The sequence below is a fragment of the Tilletiaria anomala genome (genome assembly GCF_000711695.1).
Source record: "Tilletiaria anomala UBC 951 chromosome Unknown K437scaffold_170, whole genome shotgun sequence".
Lineage (NCBI taxonomy): Eukaryota > Fungi > Basidiomycota > Exobasidiomycetes > Georgefischeriales > Tilletiariaceae > Tilletiaria > Tilletiaria anomala.
Window position 1 is genome coordinate 1 of NW_013546852.1, and position 23,502 is coordinate 23,502.

The following is a 23,502-nucleotide window of genomic DNA, read 5'->3' on the forward strand; positions in this document are numbered from 1 at the left end:
TTTTGGTAGACAGGTCTGTTCCTTCAGAGAACAGAGTACTGGAAGCAGAGGGACCAGTGTTCGAGTCGCTTTCTGGACGGAGACTCCAATGAATTCGTTGGGGACTAGGCATTGATGTGATGACATACGGGTGACTACTATTTGGGCGATGCGAGAAGAGTTGTCGCACACACAAGATGTGCTGCACACGCCAAACAAGGGTGCTGATTGATGGAAACTGGCCACGATCGGTGGGTGCTACTATTGGAACTGCAGCTGAACCCTTCGACTGCCGCTCCTGGTAACGACGGTCGACCAGTGACACATTTCGCTTCCAAGTTTGCCTGCATGGCCTCTGATGCCTGATGCCCACGCTTGGCACTGTGATGTGGTGCCGCCCGAATTAAGACTCATCGCAGAAGGTTTAAAACAATCAGGGCTTTGCACGACTTCCAGGCGCGAAGCGGGAAGAATTTAGTGAGTCACAATGCGAGTGGTGGGTGAATTGCAACTTTCCAGGCTCTTTGGTGGTAAACACGAATAACGGTAAGGGTAACGATTTGGAAAGAATCAAAAGGTCAAATCAGCAAATTTGCCCTATCTGCATCTCCAAGTACACACTCGGACATGCACTAGAACATGTATGTATGTGTAGATACATACGCACAAACACGATACATACTTTGCTGAGCATTATTTTAGAGCTCAGTGCTCAGACTCAGATGCGCAGGTCCCAGATTCAGCTTCCGCTGTACTATGAACGATGCATGTCCATATTCACAATTCAATAAATACATTTATACATATTCACGATTATACATACACTATCAAGCTGGTTTCAAACAACCGACCATGCACTAGAGTCCAGCAAGTTGGGTGTTCAGGACTCCAGGCCCCATGAGCGTCTCCCAGCTTTCGGATTTCGGTTCAGACCGCGGCAGACCATAACAGACCGTGGCGTAACGTTAGCGTAACTGAAAGTCAGCGTTTTAGCACGTTAGCAGCTTTCAAGCCTTCAGCATGAACGCATGATGGTTCACGAATAGCAATTGCTTCAAACACACCTGTGAATACTCGACCGCGCTAACTTTATATCCTATCACTTTGCTAGTGAACCTTTCTTGTTGAAACACTGTGAGCGAAGCTGTATCAGGCCCCTTGTTGATGAAGAAGGTCGTGAACCGTGAAGCGTGAAACGTGAACTGTGAAATGATGTGAAATGTGGGTGTGTGAACGTTGGAACGTGAAAGGTTTGAAGTTGAACGTTGGATGAGCGTGGAGATTTGATATTCGAAACGTTGTGATGCATCACATCTACAGATTGAAGAGGCAAAGTCTGGTCAGGTCTAGCAGGGCTTGGCCAAACCAGCCCAGTGTAGGTCAGCGGAGTCGAATCAAGACGTGGCTTGAAAGCGCAAGTGTTGCATCTGTTGCGTTGTTGCATTTGCAGGCGGGTAAAATTGTTGGCACCAGAACAGATGACACAACAAAACACCTGCAGAACGCGAGTGCAGAAACTTGAAAGCGCCCCTCTGCTGTCACAGGAGTTGCCACCGGTATGCCAAAGCAGTGCGTATATGTAGAGCAGATCAGGGCTTTGCAAGAATCAGTGCAGCTGGGAACTTCAGGGCAGGTCAGGGGCGAAGGCGAGGCGCAGGGCGCACGCTGCATCCCCCTCATGCTCAATTTGAATTGCGGATCCGACGACAAGCACGGCTGAAAGTGATCGAACAAGAACTTTCCGGAAAGGGCCACAACCCTAAAGCTGCGCCTTGGTGCATTCAAAGGGTCTCAGAGTGAAACCCTCACGCTTGTTTGACGCTTTTGACTGCTTCATGCTGAGACTCCTATCTACGAAGACCATGTCTCGCACTGGTGAAAGGGTTCAGGCGCTCAAGTGTCATTGGAGAGGATGGTATTGTGAATGCACGAAACGATGAATGATCGAGAACCGAGAACGCGGGCGCTGGACGAATTGCAGATTGGTGCATATGGACCACGGGATTCTTCACGGGTCAAGCCTGACATTTGTCTGACGCCCAACAGTGGATCACGGCGTCATTGCACTCCTCGCACCCCCGTAGGGAGCCTAGGCATCTGCCTATAACCAGACCCTTCGCGAGTCCATAAGAAGAGTGGCCAGTCATGGCGCGTAAAGGTGCGAGGTGCACATTGAGCACGTATAACCGTTTGATCAGCCCGGGCAGTACGGCGGGTGGCCGTCAAATTCATTGCAAAGAAAACAATCAGGTAGTCGTTGGTATTGAGTGAGAACACCTGATGACGGCAAGGCAGAACACCGATACTCATCGGTAAACCGGTTGTGGTGAGCTAACTACTAGGCAACAAAGCCAGTGGTGTGTGAAGTGTGATGCTACAGATGCAATGCGAATGCTAACGATGTCCACTGAGAGCGGGGAGGACCTTGGGGATGCAGGCAGCGCTGAGGCGCACGCGATGTGTCCTAGAGAAAATGAGAACGCACACCGCATACGAAGCCTGTGTTTGTCAACGTATCTATCGTATAGATCCAGTCTGCGACGCAGAGTCGAGCAAGACGGTCGATGCGTGTCCGGAAGCGAATCGGGCATGTAGACTCCGATCAACACATCTCAAAACCTTTGACCGCCCGATGGAAAACCAGCTGCGCACCCGCTGTGCGCTCGGCGTGGCAGTTCAATACGCTTCCTCAGCCGACTCGCGAACTAACCGCCGAACCTTTTTCTTATACCCAGGAAAGTCTTCCCGCACCTGCTTGGCAGCGTCGACGTTCGCCGGGCTGTCCGTGTTGGGCTTATCCGAGGACAGCAGGCTGATGACAGACAGCAAGATCGACTCCACGCTGTGCACCGGCATCCACCGCTCGCCGGCATCCTCATAGCCGTATTGGTCCGCGCCAGGCGCGTGCAGGATCGAGATACAGACTGTGCCGTCATCATAGACTATAGCAATGACATGGTGCGGAGATCCAAAGGCATGGATCAGTCCGAAAGTCTTCTGAAGCAATAAAGGGAGAATCTGACTTACTGTTCGGATGCCACATCTTGGTGAGGAATTTCATCTTGGGTGGAAGAAGCGGGTACTCGGGCGGGAAGATCAGCTCTGCGCGAAGGAATCCTCCCTCGTACAGTGTGTCGTTCGGCCCAATGATCATGATCTCCCACTGCAGAGAGACAGACCCAGTCAGTTCAGAGCTTCCGGATCAAAGGAGCGGGAAAGGGATGCTCCGTCGCCGCCTGAGCACGCCTTGACTGATATGAGTTGAGCCCTCCCACATCCCAGATAAGACTTCTGGAAGGCAGTTTACGTCCGGCCCGACAGGCACATACGCGCAATGCCGCCAGTCCTACTTTGAGCTCCCTCGCTGCTACCGCGGCATGGCCTTCTAATACATCTGAAGCAGAGCGAGAAGGCCTGCTACGTTCGCAAGTAGACCGATGCATAATGGCTAGCGACCGATCCACACTTACTTCGTACAAATTGCTCTCATCTTTCAGGCCAGCGCTGAAGCCGTCAACCGGGTCTGTGTTAACGGACACAGGTAAGACGTGTAGCCGATGGGAAGGCGCACGGCAAAATGTCAAGACCAGAAGAAATGATTTTGTGCCCAAGTTTGAGCCGGAAGGAAGTGGCATGGATAAGGGTGCATGTCGATTGAGGGATTGGACGTGAGCATTTGGGGACGCAGGTGTCCAAGAACAGAATCAAGAGTAGGCATAGAGAGAAAATCACAGGTAGGGTCAGTATACTTGCCACACAAGGATGCGTTATTCATGACAAGGCCGGCCTTAACAAGCAGATAGCCAGTGCTACCGGCGTCGTGGTGTACCAGCAGGTGGCAAGCGCCGCTGACAGGGCCGACGCGTTAGGAAACGGAGGAGTTCTTGGGCGACTCACGTTTCCGAAGCTCTTGCAGTTGCCGCTTGAGCAGTAATGTATTGCCACTCGGTGATGCCGACATCTTGTTGCATCAGTCGTTCAAATCTAGGTGGAAGCCAGACCTTCGGTCTCTTTGATCGGGAATGAGCAGAGAAAGAGAGCCGCTGTAGGAAAACAAGTGCGAAATGCTTCTTGGGGTGTAAGCTAATCATGCAAAGCGTGGAGCAAGAGAACAAAGGGAGGCATCGTTGAATGCCGGAAAGCAGAGAAAAAGCAAACGAAATGGGAAGAGTGAGTCCGAGAGCCCTGCTGCCTCTAGCGATCAGGCGAGCATTAACGGAAGAACGGCGGTACTCACCTCGCGCTCCGTCTTGGTCGGCACAGTTCTCCGGCCGCTGGCGAGTCTTTCTTTCGCCTTCTGAAGAGACCCCTTGAAGGCTGTTGACTTGTGCTGATGCTTGCTTTCGACAGTCAGACAATTCACACTGCTGAAAGATGTAACCCTCGAGGTCAAACTGGTGGCCATCATATCATTGCATTGTTTGCGGTGGGGGCACACGCCGTCAAGCACCCACAAATTCTGACTTAGGATGCCTCTGGTCACTATCTGGCTCGCCCCCTGGCCATAGTTCATCACAGCCAACAGGGCCACAGGCCAGCCACCAGAGCCCAGAGTTACGTTACACTGCCCAACCACCGAGACATAGGTTGGTACCTTAGGGTTGCCCCGTCAGGGCGGAACGCGTTCTCACTTGGTGAAGTGCAATTAGATTCGTGCGGCGTCCCTACAACTTTTTCTCGTTCCAGTGTTGCATATAGATGAGTTTGGGTGGACCTCGTATACAGGCAAACGAGGTGAATACGCAAGGACACAAGAGGCGGCTGGATCGAGCTGAGGACAGCTAACTACTGAGTCGAAACCACCCAGAGAAGCGAGTGGGGACGGGAGGTGGAAACTGCCAAAAATCTGCGGTTACACTTTGCAAGGAGTGAGCCCGGCTCCGGCATATAGACCCTTAGGTAGTGTACGCTTGCGCAAACAAGAGGCACACTAGCCATGCCTCGAGCCGCGCCAACTGCTCGGCGTGGTAAAGTCACCAAGCGCGAGGATGGGGAGAAAGCCGAGCCAGCCACCGCAGAGGCAGCGTTTCAGGAGGCAGAGGGTGTCGAAGCACACATGGATCAGGACGTCGATATGCCGGCAGAAGCACCTGAGTGCGAGCCCGATCAGGGCGTCCATGCAGCAGCAGCTGCTGATGAGATGAACATCGACAGTGAACCTGTACATTCGCGTGCCAAAGGCTCCCAGCCCGCTAATGCGGAAACCCTGACCCAGCTACCCGGCAGCATCAAGGAAATGGCAAATGCATTGGCTTCAGCAAAAGGACCGGGCGGAGGCCCCAAATATGACTCGGCTGCGTTTCTGCAAGAGATGCACGAGGCGAGCAAGCTTGGCTTGTCATCATTTGATGCGCTGTCTGCGCTCAAAGCGAACATGCTGAACGGAAAAGGAATTATGGAGCCGATCAAAGAGGTTCAAGACAAATGGCAACTTCTACCCGCCTTCCTGCAAGTCAAGGGTCTTGTTAAGCAGCACATCGATAGCTTCAATTACTTTGTCGATGTTGGCCTTAAGCAGATTCTGAAAGCGAACAGTGAGGTCCGGTCGGACATTGATCCGAAATTTTACTGGCGCTACACAGATATTTACGTTGGCCAACCGCAGCGCCCAGGGGGCAGCGAGCAAGATTTCGACGTCCACGGCGGCGGCGGCGGCGGCGGAAACAAGCGCAGCTACAGGGGGGTCTTTTCGCCACAGGAATGCCGCTTGCGCGACATTACCTACTCTGCACCGATCTTTGTTGACGTTGAATACACTCGTGGCGGGAAGATTATCAGGCGGAGGCACATTGAAATCGGGCGAATTCCGATCATGCTCCGAAGCAATAAATGCGTGTTGGCGGGCAAGACCGAGAAAGAGCTTGCGCAGCTCAACGAATGTCCGCTGGACCCCGGTGGATACTTCGTGGTCAAGGGGACGGAGAAGGTTATCCTGGTCCAAGAACAGCTGAGCAAGAATAGAATCATTGTCGAAGCAGACACAAAAAAGGGAATCGTATTGGCTAGTGTGACCAGGTGAGTCTGTCACACTAGGGATATGTTCGTCACGCTGTCGTATCGTTTCTGACCTCTCTCTGCAATTGCAGTTCGACGGCAGAGAGAAAGTCAAAGTCGTATGTGGTGACCAAGAACAAGCAGATCTACTTGCGGCACAACTCGATCACCGAAGACGTTCCAATTGCGATCGCCTTCAAGGCTCTTGGCGTCACGACGGACAGGGAGATTGTCGAGCTTGCTGCTGGCCCTAATGAGGAGTTCCGAGAGCTGTTCGCCACCAGCCTGGAAGAGGCTGCCAAGCTCAGGGTTTTCACAAAGCGACAAGCGTTAGACTACATCGGCCGCAAGGTACGGCGCAACACACGACCCGGCGCGATGAGAAAGCCTACATATGAAGAGGCGATTGACGTGCTCGCAACTGTCGTCATTGCTCACGTCCCAGTTGACAACCTCAATTTCCGCCCCAAAGCGATCTTCCTGTCGACCATGGTTCGCCGAGTACTGATGTGCATGCAAGACGAAAAGCAAGTGGATGACCGCGACTATGTTGGCAACAAGAGGCTTGAGCTCGCCGGGCAGCTGCTCTCGCTGCTGTTTGAAGATTTGTTCAAGAGGTACAACTACGACCTGAAGGTCGCGTTCGACAAAGTGATGAAGAAGCCGCATCGCACGTCGGAATTTGACGCCAACCACCACCGGCAGTACCACACGGATCACATCACCTCTGGCTTTGTGCGAGCGATCAGCACAGGTAACTGGAACTTGAAGCGATTCAAAATGGAGCGAGCGGGCATTACGCACGTCCTTTCGCGTCTGAGCTACGTTGCAGCGCTGGGTATGATGACGCGCATCAGTTCACAGTTCGAAAAGACGCGCAAGGTCTCTGGTCCACGTGCATTGCAGCCGAGTCAATGGGGCATGCTCTGTCCGTCGGATACGCCGGAAGGAGAGGCGTGTGGTCTGGTCAAGAACTTGGCACTCATGACACACATCACCACAGAGATCGAAGAGAAGCCGCTCGAGACGCTTGCCTTCATGCTCGGTGTCGAAGATGCCAGCCTGCTGACCGGCGCAGAGATGTATCGTCCCGACTCGTACCTTGTTTACCTCAACGGCGTCGTCATCGGGCTCACGCGCTATCCAGTACGCTTCGTCACGGCTTTCCGCAAGCTCCGGCGTGCTGGGCGCATATCTGAGTTCGTCTCCATCTACACCAACAGCCATCAGCAAGCTGTGCACATAGCTTCGGACGCTGGCCGCATCTGTCGCCCGATGATCATTGTCGAAAAGGGTCAGCCAAAAGTGCGGCGAGAGCATATTTTATCTCTGCAGCGAGGTGATATGACCTTCGACGATTTTTTGGCTGCAGGCCTGATTGAATATCTCGACGTCAACGAGGAGAATGACTCGTATATCGCTCTGTATGAGCGTGAGATCATTCCGGCAACGACCCATCTCGAGATCGAGCCGTTCACCATCCTCGGGGCGGTGGCTGGGTTGATTCCATACCCGCATCACAATCAGTCGCCGCGAAACACATATCAATGTGCTATGGGTAAACAGGCCATTGGTGCGATCGCATACAACCAACTCAACCGTATCGACACGCTGCTGTATCTCATGGTCTATCCACAGCAACCGATGGTCAAGACCAAAACGATCGAGCTGATCGGGTACGACCGTCTACCAGCAGGCCAGAACGCCATGGTCGCGGTCATGTCCTACTCAGGGTACGACATTGAAGACGCTCTCGTCCTGAACAAAGCGTCCGTCGATCGAGGATTTGGTCGCTGCCAGGTGATGAAGAAGACGACTGTGCAGTTGCGTACCTACAACAATGGTTCGCACGATCGCATCGGTGATGTCCCCAAAGACGCCAACGGCGAGGTGCCGCGCAAGTATGAGATGCTCGGCGTCGACGGGCTGCCCGAAGTGGGAGCCGAGGTCAGGGAGGGTCACGTGTACATCAACAAGCAGTCGCCGACGACGGCCAACGACACTTCCGACTCAGGTATGGTCGCTAACGAGTCGCAGACAGTTTATCGTTCGAGTGGCGCGACGTACAAACTTAAGACGCCATCTTACATTGACCAGGTGATGATCACCGACTCTGATGGAGACCAACAGATTATCAAAGCGCTCCTCCGCCAGACACGCCGGCCCGAGCTGGGCGACAAGTTCTCCAGTCGTCATGGACAGAAAGGTGTTTGCGGCCTGATCTCGCCGCAGGCAGACATGCCGTTCACCGACCAAGGCATTAACCCTGATGTCATTATGAACCCGCACGGGTTCCCCTCGCGTATGACGGTCGGCAAGATGATTGAGCTGCTTGCAGGGAAGGCGGGCGTGATCACGGGCCAGTTGCAGTACGGCACGGCGTTCGGCGGCTCGAAGGTGGAGGACATGAGCCGGCTGCTGATCGAGAACGGGTTCAGCTACTCTGGCAAAGACTTTTTGACGAGCGGCATCACAGGAGAGCCGATGGAGGCGTACGTCTACTTTGGGCCAATCTACTATCAAAAGCTGAAGCACATGGTTATGGACAAAATGCATGCACGTGCGCGTGGCCCGCGCGCTATCCTTACGCGCCAACCTACCGAGGGTCGTTCGCGGGATGGAGGTCTGCGTTTGGGAGAGATGGAGCGCGACTGTCTGATTGGATATGGTGCGTCCCGGCCACTTCATAGCACCTCTTCATTAGTATGCGATTGACCACTTACTTGTCCTCTTGGTCCTCTGCAGGCGCAACGCAGCTTCTGCTCGAACGGCTGATGATTTCGTCGGACGAGTTTCCCGTTGACGTGTGTCAGAGCTGCGGATTGCTTGGGTACAACGGCTACTGCAGTTACTGCAAGAGCAGCAAGGCGGTTTCTAACATCAAAATTCCGTATGCCACCAAGCTCCTGTTCCAGGAGCTGATGGCCATGCAGGTCGTCCCGAGGCTTGTGCTTGAGGTGGGTCTCAGTTCGCGCTTCCTGCTGGTGCCGAATGTACCATCCATTGACGTTCCCACCGCCTTTCATTCCTGCAGGATGCCGTCTAAAACAAGCTAATGCGTCTCGATAGATCCAGCGCCTCCTTTGCAAGTACCATTGTAGCATACGTTGCATTACACCACGACAACCGCACTGCCTCGAAAATAATGTGCAATACCTTTCTATGATAGCGACAGGAACAACAAGAAAAATGGGATGACACGCAGAGCACCCGCATCAGAGCCTCGCCTTGAACACCCTCGTCTCTGTACCGGGGCCGATGTCACCTAGGAGATGGCGGCGGATGTACGGGTTCACAAAGACATTGTGCGGGTCCACCTGCTGCCGGAGCGCGAGGAAGTCGTCCCAGTGCGGGTAGAGCATGCGCAGCTCTATGGGTCCGCAAGTGTGGGCCTTTGCCCAGTGGGGCCTGCCATTGTAGTGGCGCATGAGCGCCTCGAACTTGGCGAAAAGGGCGCGATAGCGCACATTAGCGTTGTACGGGCGGTACATGACGATGCCAATGAAGCAGGTCGGGCGCGCATGACAGTGCGACAGCCAAATCCCGTCCGGCGCTGCGAAACGGATCTCGATGGGGAAGTGGACCTGTTCACCAGATGCCAGGCGCGACTCTTCGGCGAGCCAGTCGCGCAGTGCGCGGATGGCATGCGCAGATAACTCGAATGGGATGGCCCACTCGTTGGTATACTGCGGGAAGAGGCAGTCCATGTTGTAGATAGTGTGCGAGATGCCCGTCATGGTGGACGACACGTGCTCCGGGTGCAGCGGCTGCAGAGGCGGCGGGTAGTCACGCGGGGTCATCGTAAGCACCTCACCGTTGCTGCTACTCAGATCGCTGGCGTCGTGACCATCCGTGCTTGCGGGGGCATTTGGCAATGCTGCGTGGCTGGTGGTGCCGACGGGCTCAGCGAACGCCTGGAGCGTCGCATCCGCGTCTTGCACAAGAGCCTCGCGCTGCTCCTGCTCCTGCTCCAGGTGTCTGGCGATGGTGATTGGCGCATGGAGCCCCGTGGCGCGTGCTTGCACGGCGCAGACTGCCTGCGGCTGCGTTAGGCGGTGGATGATGCGCACAGCGGCGGGTGTCCAGCTGCGACGGAAGCGCGCCGCATAGAGCAGGAACTCCGTGAGACCGTGCGCGATGAGGCGCGTGTGCAGCCGCTCAGTGAGTGGAGGACTCGGCGTGCGCGCATGCGGCTGCGGGCCGTCATACCGCATGCGGTCGGCGCGCAGGAGCGTGCACATGCCCAGCTGTGGGAACCACATGATGCGGACGTGCTGCGCGCTGCACACGACTTCGTGCAGGCGGCGTTGCGCACGCGCGCTGATGGTTGCTTCTGCGTCTGCCTCCTCTCGCCTATCCCCGCAGGCGGTAGCTGATAACGATGATGATGGGGAGGAGGAGAGTGGGCACTCGATACAGGTGCGTACCAAATTGCCCTGTGCGTGCGGTGCGTCTGCAGTAGCGGGAAATGAATAGGGATAAATGATGGACGGGTCCGAGAGTGTACGCGCTCGTGCGCGCAGCGGCAGCATGGCCGCGAGTGGCGGGAGCCTGACGCTGTGCGCGAGGAGTGCGCCGATGCTGTGTGCGCGCGGGGCGCCTTGCGCCGGCGACGCGGCGCCGAAGAGAAAGTCGAAGCGGACTTGCTCGCTGAGCTGGCGAAGGCGGAACGCAGGCTCGACGGCGAGCTTGACGCGCACGATGAGGCCCGTGGCACCGAGTCCGCAGAGCGTCGCGTTGAAAAGCTTGGGGCGCACGGTGCGGCTACAGTGCAGTAGCTGCGTGCCGCCACCCGCTTCGCCGCATGTGATGACGTCGAGCGCGAGCACTTGTGCTGAGACGACGGGGAAGGCGATGCCGGAGCCGTGTGTGGCGGTGGAGATGAGTCCGCCGATAGTCTGCTCCGAGATCGAGCCGACATTAGTCATGGCGAGGGGGACGGGTTTCGCGGCGGCGAGGAGCGTGTGCATGTCCGAAACATACGTGCCCGCAAGGACCGTGATGCTCGGCTGACCTCTTGTGCGCGCTGCACGCGTGGCATGTGCGTCCCAGAGTGTATCATGCGTATCGAACGCGTTGATCTGCACGCAACCGCTGAGACCATCCATACGTACCATCCAGCCCTCACGGCCGCTGTCGCCGCCGGCCATCATAAGATCGCTGGGGGAATGCGCGCGTCCAACGGCGCGGAGCTCGACGGGCGCCGCAGGCGCGCGAGCAGTAGTAACATCATCATGATGTGTGGCGGGAGCTGAGGTTATGTTGCGCCTGCGCGCAAGCTCGACGATCGCCAGGCATTGCGCGACGTGCGTCGGCGACCAGAGCACGTGCGGCGCCGCGACAAAGGTGCCTCCCCAGTTTTCGACTGTGTGGCTGCGGCGGGCGGCGGTGCTGTCAGACAGGCGCGCCGGCTGAGCGAGCGCCGAAAGCGCGGGCGTTGAGAGAGCACGGACGTCTGGCAGAGTGCTGTCGCTGTGCGCGTCGAGTGTCTCTGCGTTTGCTGATGGTAGTGGTGCATCGCCATGAAGCGTGCGTGGTGGCAAGGGGGGCAGCGCGTCAGCGGGGACGACGTGCGCTAGCGCTGGCGCTGGGGCGGATTCCGATGCCGATACCGAGGCCAACATGGTCTGAAACCTGGCTGCTTGCACTGATCTCTCTCTTCTTGGGGATGGGAGTTGGAGCAATCCCCAGCAGTAGGCACGCCAGCTTGACCGGTGTGGGGGCGGTGATGCACAGCCGCAAGTCCTGCACGCCTCTAAACTTGCCAACCGTTGTGCCTTTGCGACACGGGCTGCTCCTTCCCTGTTCGCCGGCGCACCACCGCTGTTGCTGCTGTGCCTTTGCCTGGAGGGGCGCAGCAACAGCAGTAGGTGGGATAGAAGGAGGGATGGGATGGGGAAAGCTTGGAATCGTGTAGCACAGGTACCCGACATTTTCTTCCCTATTTGTCTGTTGCATGGCATTGCATTACATAAGCAGCGCCGATCAGAGCGCTACATGTTATCGCCGAGGAGGCAGAAGAGAGGAGCAGATGCCAATCGACACCTCCGATCACGTAATTAAAATGAAAGCACTCTCATTTGGGTGCACGGTTGCTTATGTAATACCCGGCGCAAGTACCAAGCGGAAAATACAAGGCACTGTCTCACTCGTTGCACCTTGTAGGAGCCGTCGGACGCAAGCTTGCCGTACATCTGCAAGCCATTGTGCTGAGGGGGGAACATGGCCCAGTCTAGCTAGACCCATGGTGGGTGGAGCACCGCAGACGAGCGTGGTACAAGGTGCAGGGTGCAAGCGCGTTCCTTCTTGTCTGGAAGCATGTTCTCCCGGCATGCACATACTATGGCTGGTCGGAGAAAGCGAAGCGCATCACGATGGGCTCTGGGTGATACGTAGCAGATCACGGCCGACAGCGGAGTCGAGAGCATTAGCACGGTGCAGACAGCTTCACAGAGAGCCTCCGCTCGTGCGCGCACTCGTCCTAGATTTTCCATCGTTGCAAAAGACTGCCTGTGAGAAGGTAGACCGAGCATGTTCTTAGCTTGCGGATCCATCCCTTGTATTTTGTGTCTGCCCATGACGTGGGTGGGGGCAGCGGACACTCGCCAAAAACCCTATGCTTTGACGGTGATAAATCGGGTGTATTCGGGTTGAACTGTACGCGACAGCAGGGGGACCATGGCGGTCCGGGCGATTCAACCCAACGCCAGCGGAGGGCTGGGCAGGGGCCGTGAAGGTGCATTTGATCTCTCCGAAAAATATGCAGCTCGCCTGTGGGCGTAAGGTTGCCCAGGTTATAATCGAGCTTCATCGTCCATTCGGCCACGTGGGCGACCCGTAAAGTCCAAGAGAAAGGAGTGATGCATTGTTGTCGCCCGACGACGAGGCATTTCGACAGCCGCAGGGTGAACATGGGCGTATAGCAGATCACTTGAAAGAAACGCGGGAGGCGCAACAGAAAGCCCAGCAATAGGCAGGGAGGCGGGCCATAGCAGTAAATGTTGCATGTACGCCTGGCAAGCAACTCGACTCCAGCGCCATCGATATCCACTTGTGCATCGAAACAAACCCTTCAAGTCAATCTGCAGCTTCGAACGCTTCCCGGGTGGGATTCGTCTCAGCGACCTTACGAAACGCAAGCGACATCCTGAATCCGCAACGTGCTCAGACGTTTGCACGGCCAAGTAAAACTCAGTACCGTCGCCGAAGCCAAGTCCATAGCTGCTTTTATCTAGTCGACACAGTCCTGGGCTTGTACGAAAGATTGTTCAAGAGCGACGCATTGAATCATGTCTATTTATAGGCAAGAACTTACGTTCCTGCGCGTTAAAGGGGACGCGCAGGTGAGCTGAACGAATCCTTTCGCAAGCAAAGAGTTGAGCGAACGCGAGTCGCAAAGGTCGACTCAGGCCGGCATGGAAGCTGCGAGGCATTCTTGAGTTAGAGAGTTTCAACAGTGCGGCAAAGCAGGCTCATGATCTCCTAGATGGTGCCGCCGACTAAGGTTGAGAGCTGGCCAAAAGGACAAGGGTGTACGCAATGGTCATTTATGAACGGAGCGCACGTGCACATCATACGTCGCACTTGTGCCTCAACAGCCATCCTTCTGCTTTTCGGAACGGCTCGCGTTGTATGTAATAATGGGAGGTGGGAGGTTCGGTATGATCGGTGGTGAAGGAGCACAGAAGGTGGCGAAGGCGCAGTGAGGTGTAACTGGATTACTCGAACAAGCTCGTGAGGACAGGCGGCAGTGGCGCAAAGCTGCTGACTGCCCTATGACGCCCCCACGACTCACCAGCAGGCTGACAGCCGAGCACCTCATTCACTTTCGCACGGTACACCTGACGTCTGGCTATCTCGCCCAAAGCTCAAATTGTTACTCTACCGAATGCCATAACGATGTCGACAAAATGCAGGTCGACAATTGCCAGCGCCGAGCATTCGGAGAGCACATGCGAGGGCACTCATTGAGTCCAAATCGAGAAAAGTTGTTAGTGTTCATAGCGTGGGGAAAAATCGCGTGATCGACAGATTGCAGATTGCGAGAAGAACAGTTGTGCACTTGAAAAAAAGCAATGCAAGTCCTCATCCTGCTCGCGCCCATACTGTTCGCTCCGGAGAAGCCGCAGTGCTGAGCCAAGTAGGCACGTGCTGTGATTTATACACTAGCTGCCCCCATGACCTGCATCATCTCTTCATAGATGGTGAACACGATACCGCCTGAGAGCACGAGCCTGGCAAGACGGGTGGTCGATCCGCGCCATAGCGCACGTACGCCTTCTTCGCGCACAGTGGTAGTGAAGCAGTTGAACGTCGAAGAGTACCGTTGTTTCGCTTCGAGCGACTGCATCCGCGTCTTGACAGTGTCAAATGGCATAGTCGTGTCTGTTTGATGGACGAGGAACGATGATCGATCAGTACGATGTCTCATCTCGAAGAATGCTGATTGCGACTTACAAACGGTGATGACACCCGCCGTGGCGCCGATTGCGAACGTAACACCGCCAGGCAGCGTCTGGCCTGGTCGAGCCGATCCCTGGACGAGATTTTTGATGGTGCTGTAGCTGCCAAGACGGACCATGCTGTTGGCTCCTTGTCTGAGCATGACGGGGAATAACCCGCGGTAGATGCCGCTGATGCCTTCCTCGCGCACAATTGCTGCTGTACCGCCGATCAAAGTAGGCGGATACCGGCGCACAGCGCGCTTGCCATCATCAATGAGCTTGGTTCTGCAATGTCGCGATGTTTGTCAATATAGCAATGCAAGAGACCATTCGTTATTTTTTCACTTACTTGATCGTTTCGGACGGGGTTACTGCAAAAATTGCCTCCATCATGCCAGCGCCTAGACCTGCGATCAAACTCCTCGGCCCACTCAATCTCCCCTGGTCATCTCGTAGCAAGGACTTGAAGTGATCAAACGCGAGAAATCTCACGCCAGCCTACACTCAGATAGAAATCGGTTAGCCAAGCGCTCTAGTTTGATAATCATAAGGGGGTAAAGAGCACCGACCTTTACCGCATTCCCAGTCACCAGGGCACCACACCCGTTATACAATCCTTTGATGCCATCTTTGGCGACGGTCGACCTGACAATATGTATCGGCCCTGGTGGCTGTTCAGACAAAGGATTCAACGCCTTAGCGGTCATTTCTGAAGTCGAGTGTTACCCTAAAGTGATAGCCAGCTAACCTTTTCCCCATTCCGCTGAGCAAATTGCGCCACCGTCTTGGTGTACTCTATCGGATAAGTCACGAAGCCTTCGACTGCACCAGCCGTAGCACCCGCAATGAGCGAGTGCATCGGCTTGTCCCTCCTTGCGGCTATGATATTCGGTGTCTGGTTAACGCCAAGCTTGCCGCTAATGCCTGGACCATGTTGCGACGAGGACGATGATGATCCAGTCATGATCGTTACCTCGGTCTCTGATGCAAGTTATTCAGCCGGCCTGGAGTTGAGGTCTCACTGAGCGCTCTTTCCGATATATCACTGGTTACTCGGCACCTTTTACGTGTGGGCGTAGCTTTGACCGAGGCCTGCTTCGGGCTGCAGCAACTATACAACACCTCAAGCTCAGAAAACAGATGTGCAAGCAAAAGCTTGATGGTGAAAGAGAGTACGAGAGGGAAGTTGGCTCTGGCGGGCACAAAGGCGAGGACAGTTCTTTCATTTCGACATTCTTTTTTTTGCGCGTTGCTTTATGTTCACCATGTTTCTACTTGTGGCATTGTCTCCGTTCAAAGGCGTCTCAATCCACTCAGTATCTCCATTCTCGATCATCCCATGGCATCAAGGTATAGGGCCTGAAAGGTGCGTCCCACCATCGAAAGCCAAGCGCTTCACTTTGGCCCTTGATGGCGGGCACCCACTGGGGCTCGATGCCAATGGAGAAACCCCCGATGATATCGAGGTTGTTGGACGGCAAAAGCTGCGCCTGGATCGTTCCCGCGAGGCCGTTCTCGCGATCGCAGAGCCAGTAGTGGGTTGCGAGCCCCGTCTACTGGTTAGCGCGCCGTCGCTCATTCAGTTTCCGAGACCCGTTCTCTTCAGACCACCGAGTGCCCACTGTTTCGTTGCGCCCGGCAAGCTGATCCGGTGTGACAGGTCCAGCGTTGCGCCTTGGAACGACTTCCTAAGCGACTTGACCTGCGACGCGTTTATCTGCGGAAGAAACAGCGTGTCGACCGTTTCAGGCTTCAGGATTTGCAAGCCCGTATTGGAGTACTTTCCATTGTTGAGCAGTGCCCAGCGGATCTGCACGTACTCGGAACTCTTGCCATCCAGACCTGCCTCGCCCTACTGAATTTCGATCTAGATTGTGAAGTCGCCCACGTTGCGCGTCAACAACGACGCCCTTGAGCTATACCCCACAAAGAGGGATGCAGAACTCATTCTCACCCTGGTGTGATTGACAAAGTACTAAGAAGCCATCAGCGGCCTGTTTAATGCATCGACGTGGAAGTCACGGCAGCGAAAGGATACACGTGCCACGCATGTGTTACTTGCCGAATATTCCACATTTGTTTCCCCGTTCATTCCCTCCGCTTGAGCTCTTCCACACGATGCGCGGTGCGCCCCGATCTATAGTCTCTCATCCCTGCAGCCAGTGAAGCCTGCTGGTTGGGAGACGTAATCACCGTACTGAGCTCAAAGCTGGAAGCCGGCAACAGTCTCTGCACATGATGCAGGAACGAACGAGAGATCGGCACAACGCTTCTCCGTCGCTTTGCTTGACATGTCGCTTGTGTTAATAAGCGAAGCCGCAAATACCATCGTAAGGACAAGTGCGAACATCTTTACAAACAGGCCGAATACAGGTACGGCCCAGAACAAAGGATAAGGAGACGACTTGAAGGGCGAAAAGTATGAGCGAAGAGATGGATGAATGTAGTACATGCATGTGCTGAGGGAGGCACGGCTTTTAGGGGAGGAACAAGGGCGAAGGAGACTAGGTGATGATAGCACGTAAAGGCGGCAAAAGATCAAGGGCCAGAGCAACTGCTCGCCCAGCACGCTCGTACCACTGCATTCTGACATGCATCCGATGCCCCCACCGCCATCCACTCAGCTGCCCTTCCCCTCCTCCATCGCCCATCCTCCAGGTGTGCTTGCCACCTCTCATCATCTACTGCGCTGCATCGTCCATGCATCTTTCTCATCTAGCGCCGCTCTGCTGTGTGTGCGTGTGTGTGTGCGTGTGCTTGCGCGTGCGTTGGCGGGTGTGTATGCCTGCCTCTACCAGTCAACGCCGAGCGAGGGGGTGCTCTTCGGTGCGCGCTGCGGAGACTGGAGTTGGATTGCGGGGTGTTTTGGGAGGGGCAGTTTACTTGCCAGCGGGGGCCTCCTTCCAAGCGAGCGCCTGCTCCTCGCCCATGGCAGAGACAATGGTGACCATGAGGTCCTTGCCGTCGTCGAAGGCGGACTGGATCTCCTCGCCGAGCGTGCCCTCGGGGACCTTGACGTCGTCCTTGCTGGTGCCGTCCGAGGTCATGAGGTTGAGGAAGCCGTCGTCGACGTTGACCAGCTGGTACTCGTTACGCGAGACATTGGGGACATCCATGTTGTGCGTAGAGGGCGAGATGTCTTCAAGCTTCTTGCCCGTGAAGATGTCGACAGCGACAAGGTGCACCTTGGCGTGACCGTGCTTGCCCGTCTTGGACGTGGACATGTCAACAATCTATTTCAAGGAAAATGCATCATGTTAGATGTGAATTAAAGCGGATTGAGAGGCGCTGGCAAGTAATTCTCACCTTGCAAGGCCTGCCCTTGATAACGACGTGACCGCTCTTGCGCAGAGCCGAGCACTGCATGGGGAAAGTCAACGAGGCGCCGGCGTTGGCCGAGTCGAACTCGACATTGTGCTTCTCGTCGTCAGACTGTTGATAAAAGGGGGTCCAATCAGCCAGATGTTCGACAGTGAAAAGAGGTAAAAGCGAAGGAAGGAAATGGACAGAATTGAAGGCAAGGCCATGGGTGACCAAGCCAGGCAGGCTAGGATATCAGGGCACTGGCTAAATAACAGCCCTTGCTGCTGGTCAGCGCGATAGCTAAGACGATAGCAGAGGGTACCCCTCTCGTACAGTCGCCCTATTGTAGCCAGTAGGTGTGGTGTGGCTGCACTGCTTGATGCCGCCCGCATCACAACCATGCATGGCAACGTCCTAATCGTTGTTCACAGCCAGGGCTCGGCCAAGGCCCTTGGCCGGCTGGATTTTTCTTGAAAGATCGAGCAAAAGGGGGAGTGGCTGCAGCTCTTCCTCTCCCCTTTGCTGCAATCTTCGTTTTGCGCAATAGAGATACTCCAGAAGCTCGTATGCGCTCCACCAGCCTAGCTCAGCCCGGAGTGGCGGAAAGGAAGCCTGTTCTAGATCCACTGCATCTTTGCAGGTTCAATGGCGGCACCGATGCCTGCACAGGGAGGGCTGGGCTGGTCCAACGAGTGATGTGACAGGAAGGAAGGAGGTCTACCCGAAGAGAAGCATTCCCGCGGGCCGACGTGAAGCAGCGAGCAGGAAGAAGGGCGGGCGAGGCGAGGGAAAGGAAGCGGCGAGCCAACTTACCATGGTGGCTGTGAGTGAAAACTGGACGTGAATGCGCTGCTGGATTCGAAGAGGCCCAAGCGAAGGAGGAAATGTCGAACACCTGTCGAGATGGAGACGGGGTGGAGAGAAGAAGAGGTCAAAAAAGAAGGCAGGGGATGAGATGTGAGCTGGCAGTCGATCTGAGCAAGCAAAACGCAAGCCAAGCAGAACAGCGGCCGCTTCTGGCGAGAAGAGTTTTTTTTTTGGTGGAGGGAGAGGACAGCGGGAGAGTGCCCCCATAACCCAAGGCACTGCACCTGTGCGAGCCACTGTTGCTGGAGCGCAGCAACCCAGCGACTGCAGCGCGCCGCCCGCAGTGCCCCTCTCCCCTCACCACTGGCAGCAGCAGACTGAGCCGGTGGCGGCGGCGGAAGGGCGCAAGGAACTAGGCCTCCTGCAAAATTGAACCAAGCTCAATTCATCACGTGCCGCTCGACTCGACTGCATCGCAACAATACAAGCCATCACCTGACCTCCATCCGGCCAAACACCAGTGCACAGCTCACACCTCCCATCGCGCCTCACCCACCCCCCCCAAAGCACACAAGCAACAGTCTTGCCGCACTTGGCGCGCATCCAGAAAGCTATCCCTCCCTCCAGGCCAGGCAAAAGATACACGAGGCAGCAACAGCCGCAGCGTGCTGAGCACTCGGTTTCGCTTGCCAATCAGGCAGCCGGTTAAACACTGTGCAGCACGTCACGAATCAAGCCATTACGCGCCGCGCCGCGCCCTCCCCACTTACATCCGTCATTTTATCCACAGTCGAAGCCTCGCGACGCGTGCCCGTGCCAGAAAACGCGCACAGCGTACGGCACATTCCGTTTCTTCTGGCCCATCGCTGGTCGCGTATTCGGCCTCTCACCATGGCGGCATCCACCGCAAGCACGCAGCAGGCGGGGGGAGGAGCCGAAGTGGCGCCATCCTCGAACGCGTCCATTGTAGCAAGCATCGCGGACGGAGCAGCAGCAGCGGTCGCCGCGGGCGGGATCGAACCGCCCGTCATGGCTTCCGTTCTAGGCCTCTTGCGATCGGGTTTGTCGCAGGGAGGGCTAGGTACCGCCATCGAGATTCTCGTGAGTCGATGCTCCTTTTGTTCACCGTACTTATGCCGCCTCGCTCGTGCCGGACACGTCTTGCAAACTTGAAACTGAACGTTCGACCAACTGGCTGACTCCCCTTCGCCCGTATGTCTGCGCAGACACGCCAGCAGCAAGGACTCCCTGTCCCACCAGCCTCGAGCTCAGATCCGCAGCACGTGCAAGAAGCATGGATGCTCGTCAATACCCTCGGCAGAGCGCAAGGCGGGCCTGCATCTGTCCTGGCGTTGTTGCTGCAGCTCAAGAACGCGCGCGATGCGCACCAGCAGCCTTCTTCTACTTCCCGCTCTGCGGCCGCAGGACATGGGCCAGAGGTAGGAGCAGGAGCAGGGGCGGCAGCCGGGCACAAGAACGGGCACGCGCACAGCGCCGAGACAGATGGCAAGCTGGGGCTGCTGGACGACGCGCCGGCGCCGCCTGGTGCGGAGCACCTATCGATACCGCACGTTCCAGACCCTGCCGCCGCATCATCCTCGTCATCCAAAGCAGCCAGCTTGTCGGACGCCCGGGAACCGCGTGCAAATGCCATGAGCGCGAGCAGGAGCGGCGGTGCAGCGTCAACGTCAGAAGCGAGCGGGAGCACGGGCGCAGGCGGCGCAGACATAGTGGATGTTCCGCCTCCATCGTGGGAGGAGTCACAACAGCAGCAGCGGCTACAAGACAATAGCAGGGTTGGCGATGAAGGAGCCATAGATGGCGATCGGAGAGAGTCTGCACAGGGGCTCGTATCCCTCGGAACATCACAGACAGTGTCCGACGAAGTAGCAGGGGCAGGGGCATCAGGCGGGCGGACTGGCACCTCGGCTGCTGCTGCCGGGGACGAGTCCCCGTTGCCTGTTGTCGGAGATGCGAGCTTGGCGGGCGCCGACGCGGCGGCGGCGACGGGGAGGCGGAGAGGCCGCAAGCGAAAGGATGCGGCAGGCGTCGTCACGGATGGACCGCACATCAAGGCGCGGCTTGAGCAGGACGAACTACAGCGGAAGAATAGTCATGTGCGTTTCTTTCCCCCCCCTTTACGGCCTACTGTCAAGCTATCGAGCTGTCCGCTGATCACAAACCCGTTTCCCCATCACCGAAAAAAAAGAAAGAAGTCGAGCGCCGCCGCCGACACGCGATAAATGAAGCGATCGACTCGCTTGCCACCATCGTACCCGGTTGCGAAGCCAAGACGACGAACAAGGGCAGCATCATCACACAGGCTGTTGCGTACATCCACGACCTCAAGAACAACGAGGCGAGCAACATTGAGAAGTGGACGCTCGAGAAGCTCCTTATGGACCAGGCGCTCGACGACGCGCGCAACGAGGCCGAGCGCGCCATCCGCGAGAACGACCGGCTGCGCGAGGCGCTCGAGCGCGCGGGTATTGACGTCGACCTCGTCGCCGGAGACATCGACCTCAGCACCGGCGGTGACGCTCAGCAGCAACAGCAGCAGCAGCAGCCTCAGCCACCTGGACCGGCTTTGACGCCGGGTCGGTTGCAGGAGCCAAATACGCAGAAGCACCATCACCAATTGCAATTGGTCACGCGTGGCACCGGCACAGGCATGAACGGGGGCCATCGCGGGATAGACCATGGAGAAGAGGACGGGATTGTTGAGGCGGCCGTCGAAGCGCAGCTAGCCGACGTCGTCGCTGGTGGTGCTGGCAGCAGCAGTACCACCGCCCCCACCACCACCAACATGGCTCCCACTGCTGCTGATGTCCCCACGCCACCAGCTGACGCAAGCAGTGGCAGCGGCATAGGGGGCAAACGTGAAGCTCACGCTTTGCCTGACACGCCCACGCGGTCGGCCAAACGGGCGAAAACCTAATTGCGACGGAATCTGAGATCGCGCCAGGGTGCTATGTAAGGACTGGGAATGTCCCTAGCAGTGCAGTGCAGACCAATTTGCCAATCAATTGTATTCTTAAAGGTTGTAGTACGTCAAGTTCAAGCGTATCACATCGAGCAGTGGGACTGGACGAGTCGCCCGAGTCTAGGGTATCACGGAGGCCGTTACATCAGCGTTGATACGGCGAGGGTATACTAAAGAATCAAACTCTATCACGAGCTATTGGCTTTCGCGCCGCCGCACCGCGCCTCAGATCACATGCTGGCGGACCCATTTAACGAAGCTAGGCACGTCCTCAGCGATCTTGCTGGGCAGGCTCCTTTCGGTCAGCCATGTGGGGATTCTGCCGGCTGGGTCGCTCTGCGTGCTCATTCTCCACGCCGTCGTCCCGTCCGCCTGCTCCGCAACGGCCTCGACGCTGACGTACCTGCCGCGGATGTATGCGCCTCTTTGCTGCGGCGCGGCGTCGTGGGATACTGGGACGCTGATCACGAGGAACGAGCGCAGCCGCTGCGCTTCGCCATCGTCGGCCGGTGGCCTGGGAGCCGCCAGCTCGCTGTTTGAGGTGGGGAAGAGAGTGGAGAGCTGCTCCTTGACGAGAGCTTCGTGCTCCTCAGAAAATGGGGACGCGTGCGCGGGCAAGTCGACGGTGATGATCAGCTCGACAAAGTCGCGGTCTTTCGTTATGATGGGCAGCTTGTCTGGAATCAGTTAAGCGAAACACAGGTGGGACGTCGTCAGTGCCCATGCTCGGTAGCGGGAGAGCGTGCTTACGGGAGCGTGTGGCATACATCCGTTTCTCCATACTTCGGCGGTAGTGCCAAAGAATGAGTCGACCTTGGTAGTCTCCCTGATGGCATGAATGTATTTGGCCTCGTTTGGCGAGTGGTCGAGGAGCAGTCCAGCTCTGAAGGCCTCGTACTTGGTTTCCGTGTGGATCTGAATTGCGGCGATGTTATTGAAGCCCATCAATGGAAAAATTTCTTTCTCGAATTACATGACTGCGCGGAGTCGATTTAAAGCTCACACTGGTTCTACCGTGCCAGCTTAGATTCCCCTCGCGGCCCGACATAGTGCTCTCGCTCGAGAAGGTCTGCACGTGGCCACCATCCTGGCTTGCGTTCGTGAACTTCTTTCCGTTCTTCCACTTCAGGCTTTCTCGCGTCAGTGCAATGCTGCGCAGTGTGTAGGAGCGCAGAACTTCTTCGCGCGCTGTGTCCCCTGTCGGATATGACGAGAAGGGCGTAACGGTCAAGTTGAGCGGAAACTCGGTTGTGGTGGCCATCTTGAAGTGAGTGAAAGGGCTGCGTAGGATGCGACGCAGGGGCTGGAACTTTCTACGATGTCGGCATGCGAGACGAGGCAAGGCAATGTTTAAACGGATAAAGACGTGCAGCAGGATACGATGACCATGCCGCTCTGTCGAGGAGATCCCCTCCTAAAGGTCAGGACGATGCCGCAGGCTCGATCACTCTTCTACATGTGAAGATGGGTAGAGTGCTACAGTGCCAGATATGTGTGTGTGCCAACTTCTCCATTCTGAGTTTCTTCATGCCGCGGGATTTGGATGCTCGGGCATCCGAGTGTCTCCCCCCGCCGCCAGACCAAGTCAAGCTGCTGGGTGGACACTCGATCCATGACTCTACTAATCATCATCGTCCAGAGCTGCTGCCAGATTTGGTACGGCTGGGTCTCAAGATGCAACGGTTTATAAGAATGGTTGCTTAACATTCGCAAGGGCAAAGAACGGCTGCGCCCTTTTTTCTTTCCGAGCATGCGAACTTATTTTGGGGCCTCTTCTAGCAGGTCAACCCAAATGCACAGTGCGGGGTGGCCTCTTCTCGGTGACCATGAGCAATTGACCTTGCATCGTTAGCACCACGCGCCAGTTGCATTTCAATCTCTGTCACCATGACTCGCTTTTTGGTAGACAGGTCTGTTCCTTCAGAGAACAGAGTACTGGAAGCAGAGGGACCAGTGTTCGAGTCGCTTTCTGGACGGAGACTCCAATGAATT

The 23,502-nt window shown here is 56.3% G+C and overlaps 7 protein-coding genes across 7 annotated transcripts; 2 read left to right on the plus strand and 5 right to left on the minus strand.

Moving 5' to 3' along the window:
* Positions 1-2,234: 2,234 nt before the first annotated feature.
* Positions 2,235-4,367, minus strand: K437DRAFT_260131 (putative ubiquitin-conjugating enzyme E2). The gene is made up of 5 exons (XM_013384578.1): positions 4,217-4,367; positions 3,877-4,062; positions 3,450-3,502; positions 3,007-3,142; positions 2,235-2,921 (listed from the first exon to the last, which is right to left on the minus strand). Exons 2-5 carry the CDS (start codon positions 3,938-3,940, stop codon positions 2,656-2,658), a joined length of 519 nt encoding a protein of 172 aa, XP_013240032.1. The 5' UTR covers positions 3,941-4,062; positions 4,217-4,367; the 3' UTR covers positions 2,235-2,655.
* A 548-nt stretch (positions 4,368-4,915) lies between these two features.
* K437DRAFT_271141 (beta and beta-prime subunits of DNA dependent RNA-polymerase) lies at positions 4,916-9,019 on the plus strand (the record flags this gene model as incomplete). Its single annotated transcript, XM_013384579.1, has 4 exons — positions 4,916-5,994; positions 6,066-8,641; positions 8,719-8,930; positions 9,008-9,019. The coding sequence occupies 4 exons, from the start codon at positions 4,916-4,918 to the stop codon at positions 9,017-9,019; spliced, it is 3,879 nt and encodes a 1,292-aa protein (XP_013240033.1).
* Positions 9,020-9,188: 169 nt separating this feature from the next.
* On the minus strand, positions 9,189-11,635 carry K437DRAFT_252412 (FAD-binding domain-containing protein; the record flags this gene model as incomplete). The annotated part of the gene is made up of 4 exons (XM_013384580.1): positions 11,047-11,635; positions 10,384-10,989; positions 10,008-10,293; positions 9,189-9,782 (listed from the first exon to the last, which is right to left on the minus strand). Exons 1-4 carry the CDS (start codon positions 11,595-11,597, stop codon positions 9,189-9,191), a joined length of 2,037 nt encoding a protein of 678 aa, XP_013240034.1. The 5' UTR covers positions 11,598-11,635.
* A 2,292-nt stretch (positions 11,636-13,927) lies between these two features.
* On the minus strand, positions 13,928-15,564 carry K437DRAFT_276820 (mitochondrial carrier). The gene is made up of 5 exons (XM_013384581.1): positions 15,166-15,564; positions 14,987-15,088; positions 14,767-14,915; positions 14,431-14,702; positions 13,928-14,358 (listed from the first exon to the last, which is right to left on the minus strand). The coding sequence occupies exons 1-5, from the start codon at positions 15,379-15,381 to the stop codon at positions 14,132-14,134; spliced, it is 966 nt and encodes a 321-aa protein (XP_013240035.1). The 5' UTR covers positions 15,382-15,564; the 3' UTR covers positions 13,928-14,131.
* A 1,600-nt stretch (positions 15,565-17,164) lies between these two features.
* Positions 17,165-18,571, minus strand: K437DRAFT_260135 (initiation factor 5a). Its single transcript, XM_013384582.1, has 3 exons — positions 18,534-18,571; positions 17,724-17,849; positions 17,165-17,650 (listed from the first exon to the last, which is right to left on the minus strand). The coding sequence occupies exons 1-3, from the start codon at positions 18,534-18,536 to the stop codon at positions 17,297-17,299; spliced, it is 483 nt and encodes a 160-aa protein (XP_013240036.1). The 5' UTR covers positions 18,537-18,571; the 3' UTR covers positions 17,165-17,296.
* Positions 18,572-20,736: 2,165 nt separating this feature from the next.
* K437DRAFT_217175 (uncharacterized protein) lies at positions 20,737-20,976 on the plus strand (the record flags this gene model as incomplete). Its single annotated transcript, XM_013384583.1, has 1 exon — positions 20,737-20,976. A coding segment is annotated over one exon (240 nt), but the record flags the coding sequence as incomplete, so codon positions are not given.
* A 596-nt stretch (positions 20,977-21,572) lies between these two features.
* On the minus strand, positions 21,573-22,933 carry K437DRAFT_276823 (uncharacterized protein). The gene is made up of 3 exons (XM_013384584.1): positions 22,514-22,933; positions 22,278-22,425; positions 21,573-22,187 (listed from the first exon to the last, which is right to left on the minus strand). The coding sequence occupies exons 1-3, from the start codon at positions 22,769-22,771 to the stop codon at positions 21,736-21,738; spliced, it is 858 nt and encodes a 285-aa protein (XP_013240038.1). The 5' UTR covers positions 22,772-22,933; the 3' UTR covers positions 21,573-21,735.
* Between the last annotated feature and the right edge of the window lie 569 nt (positions 22,934-23,502).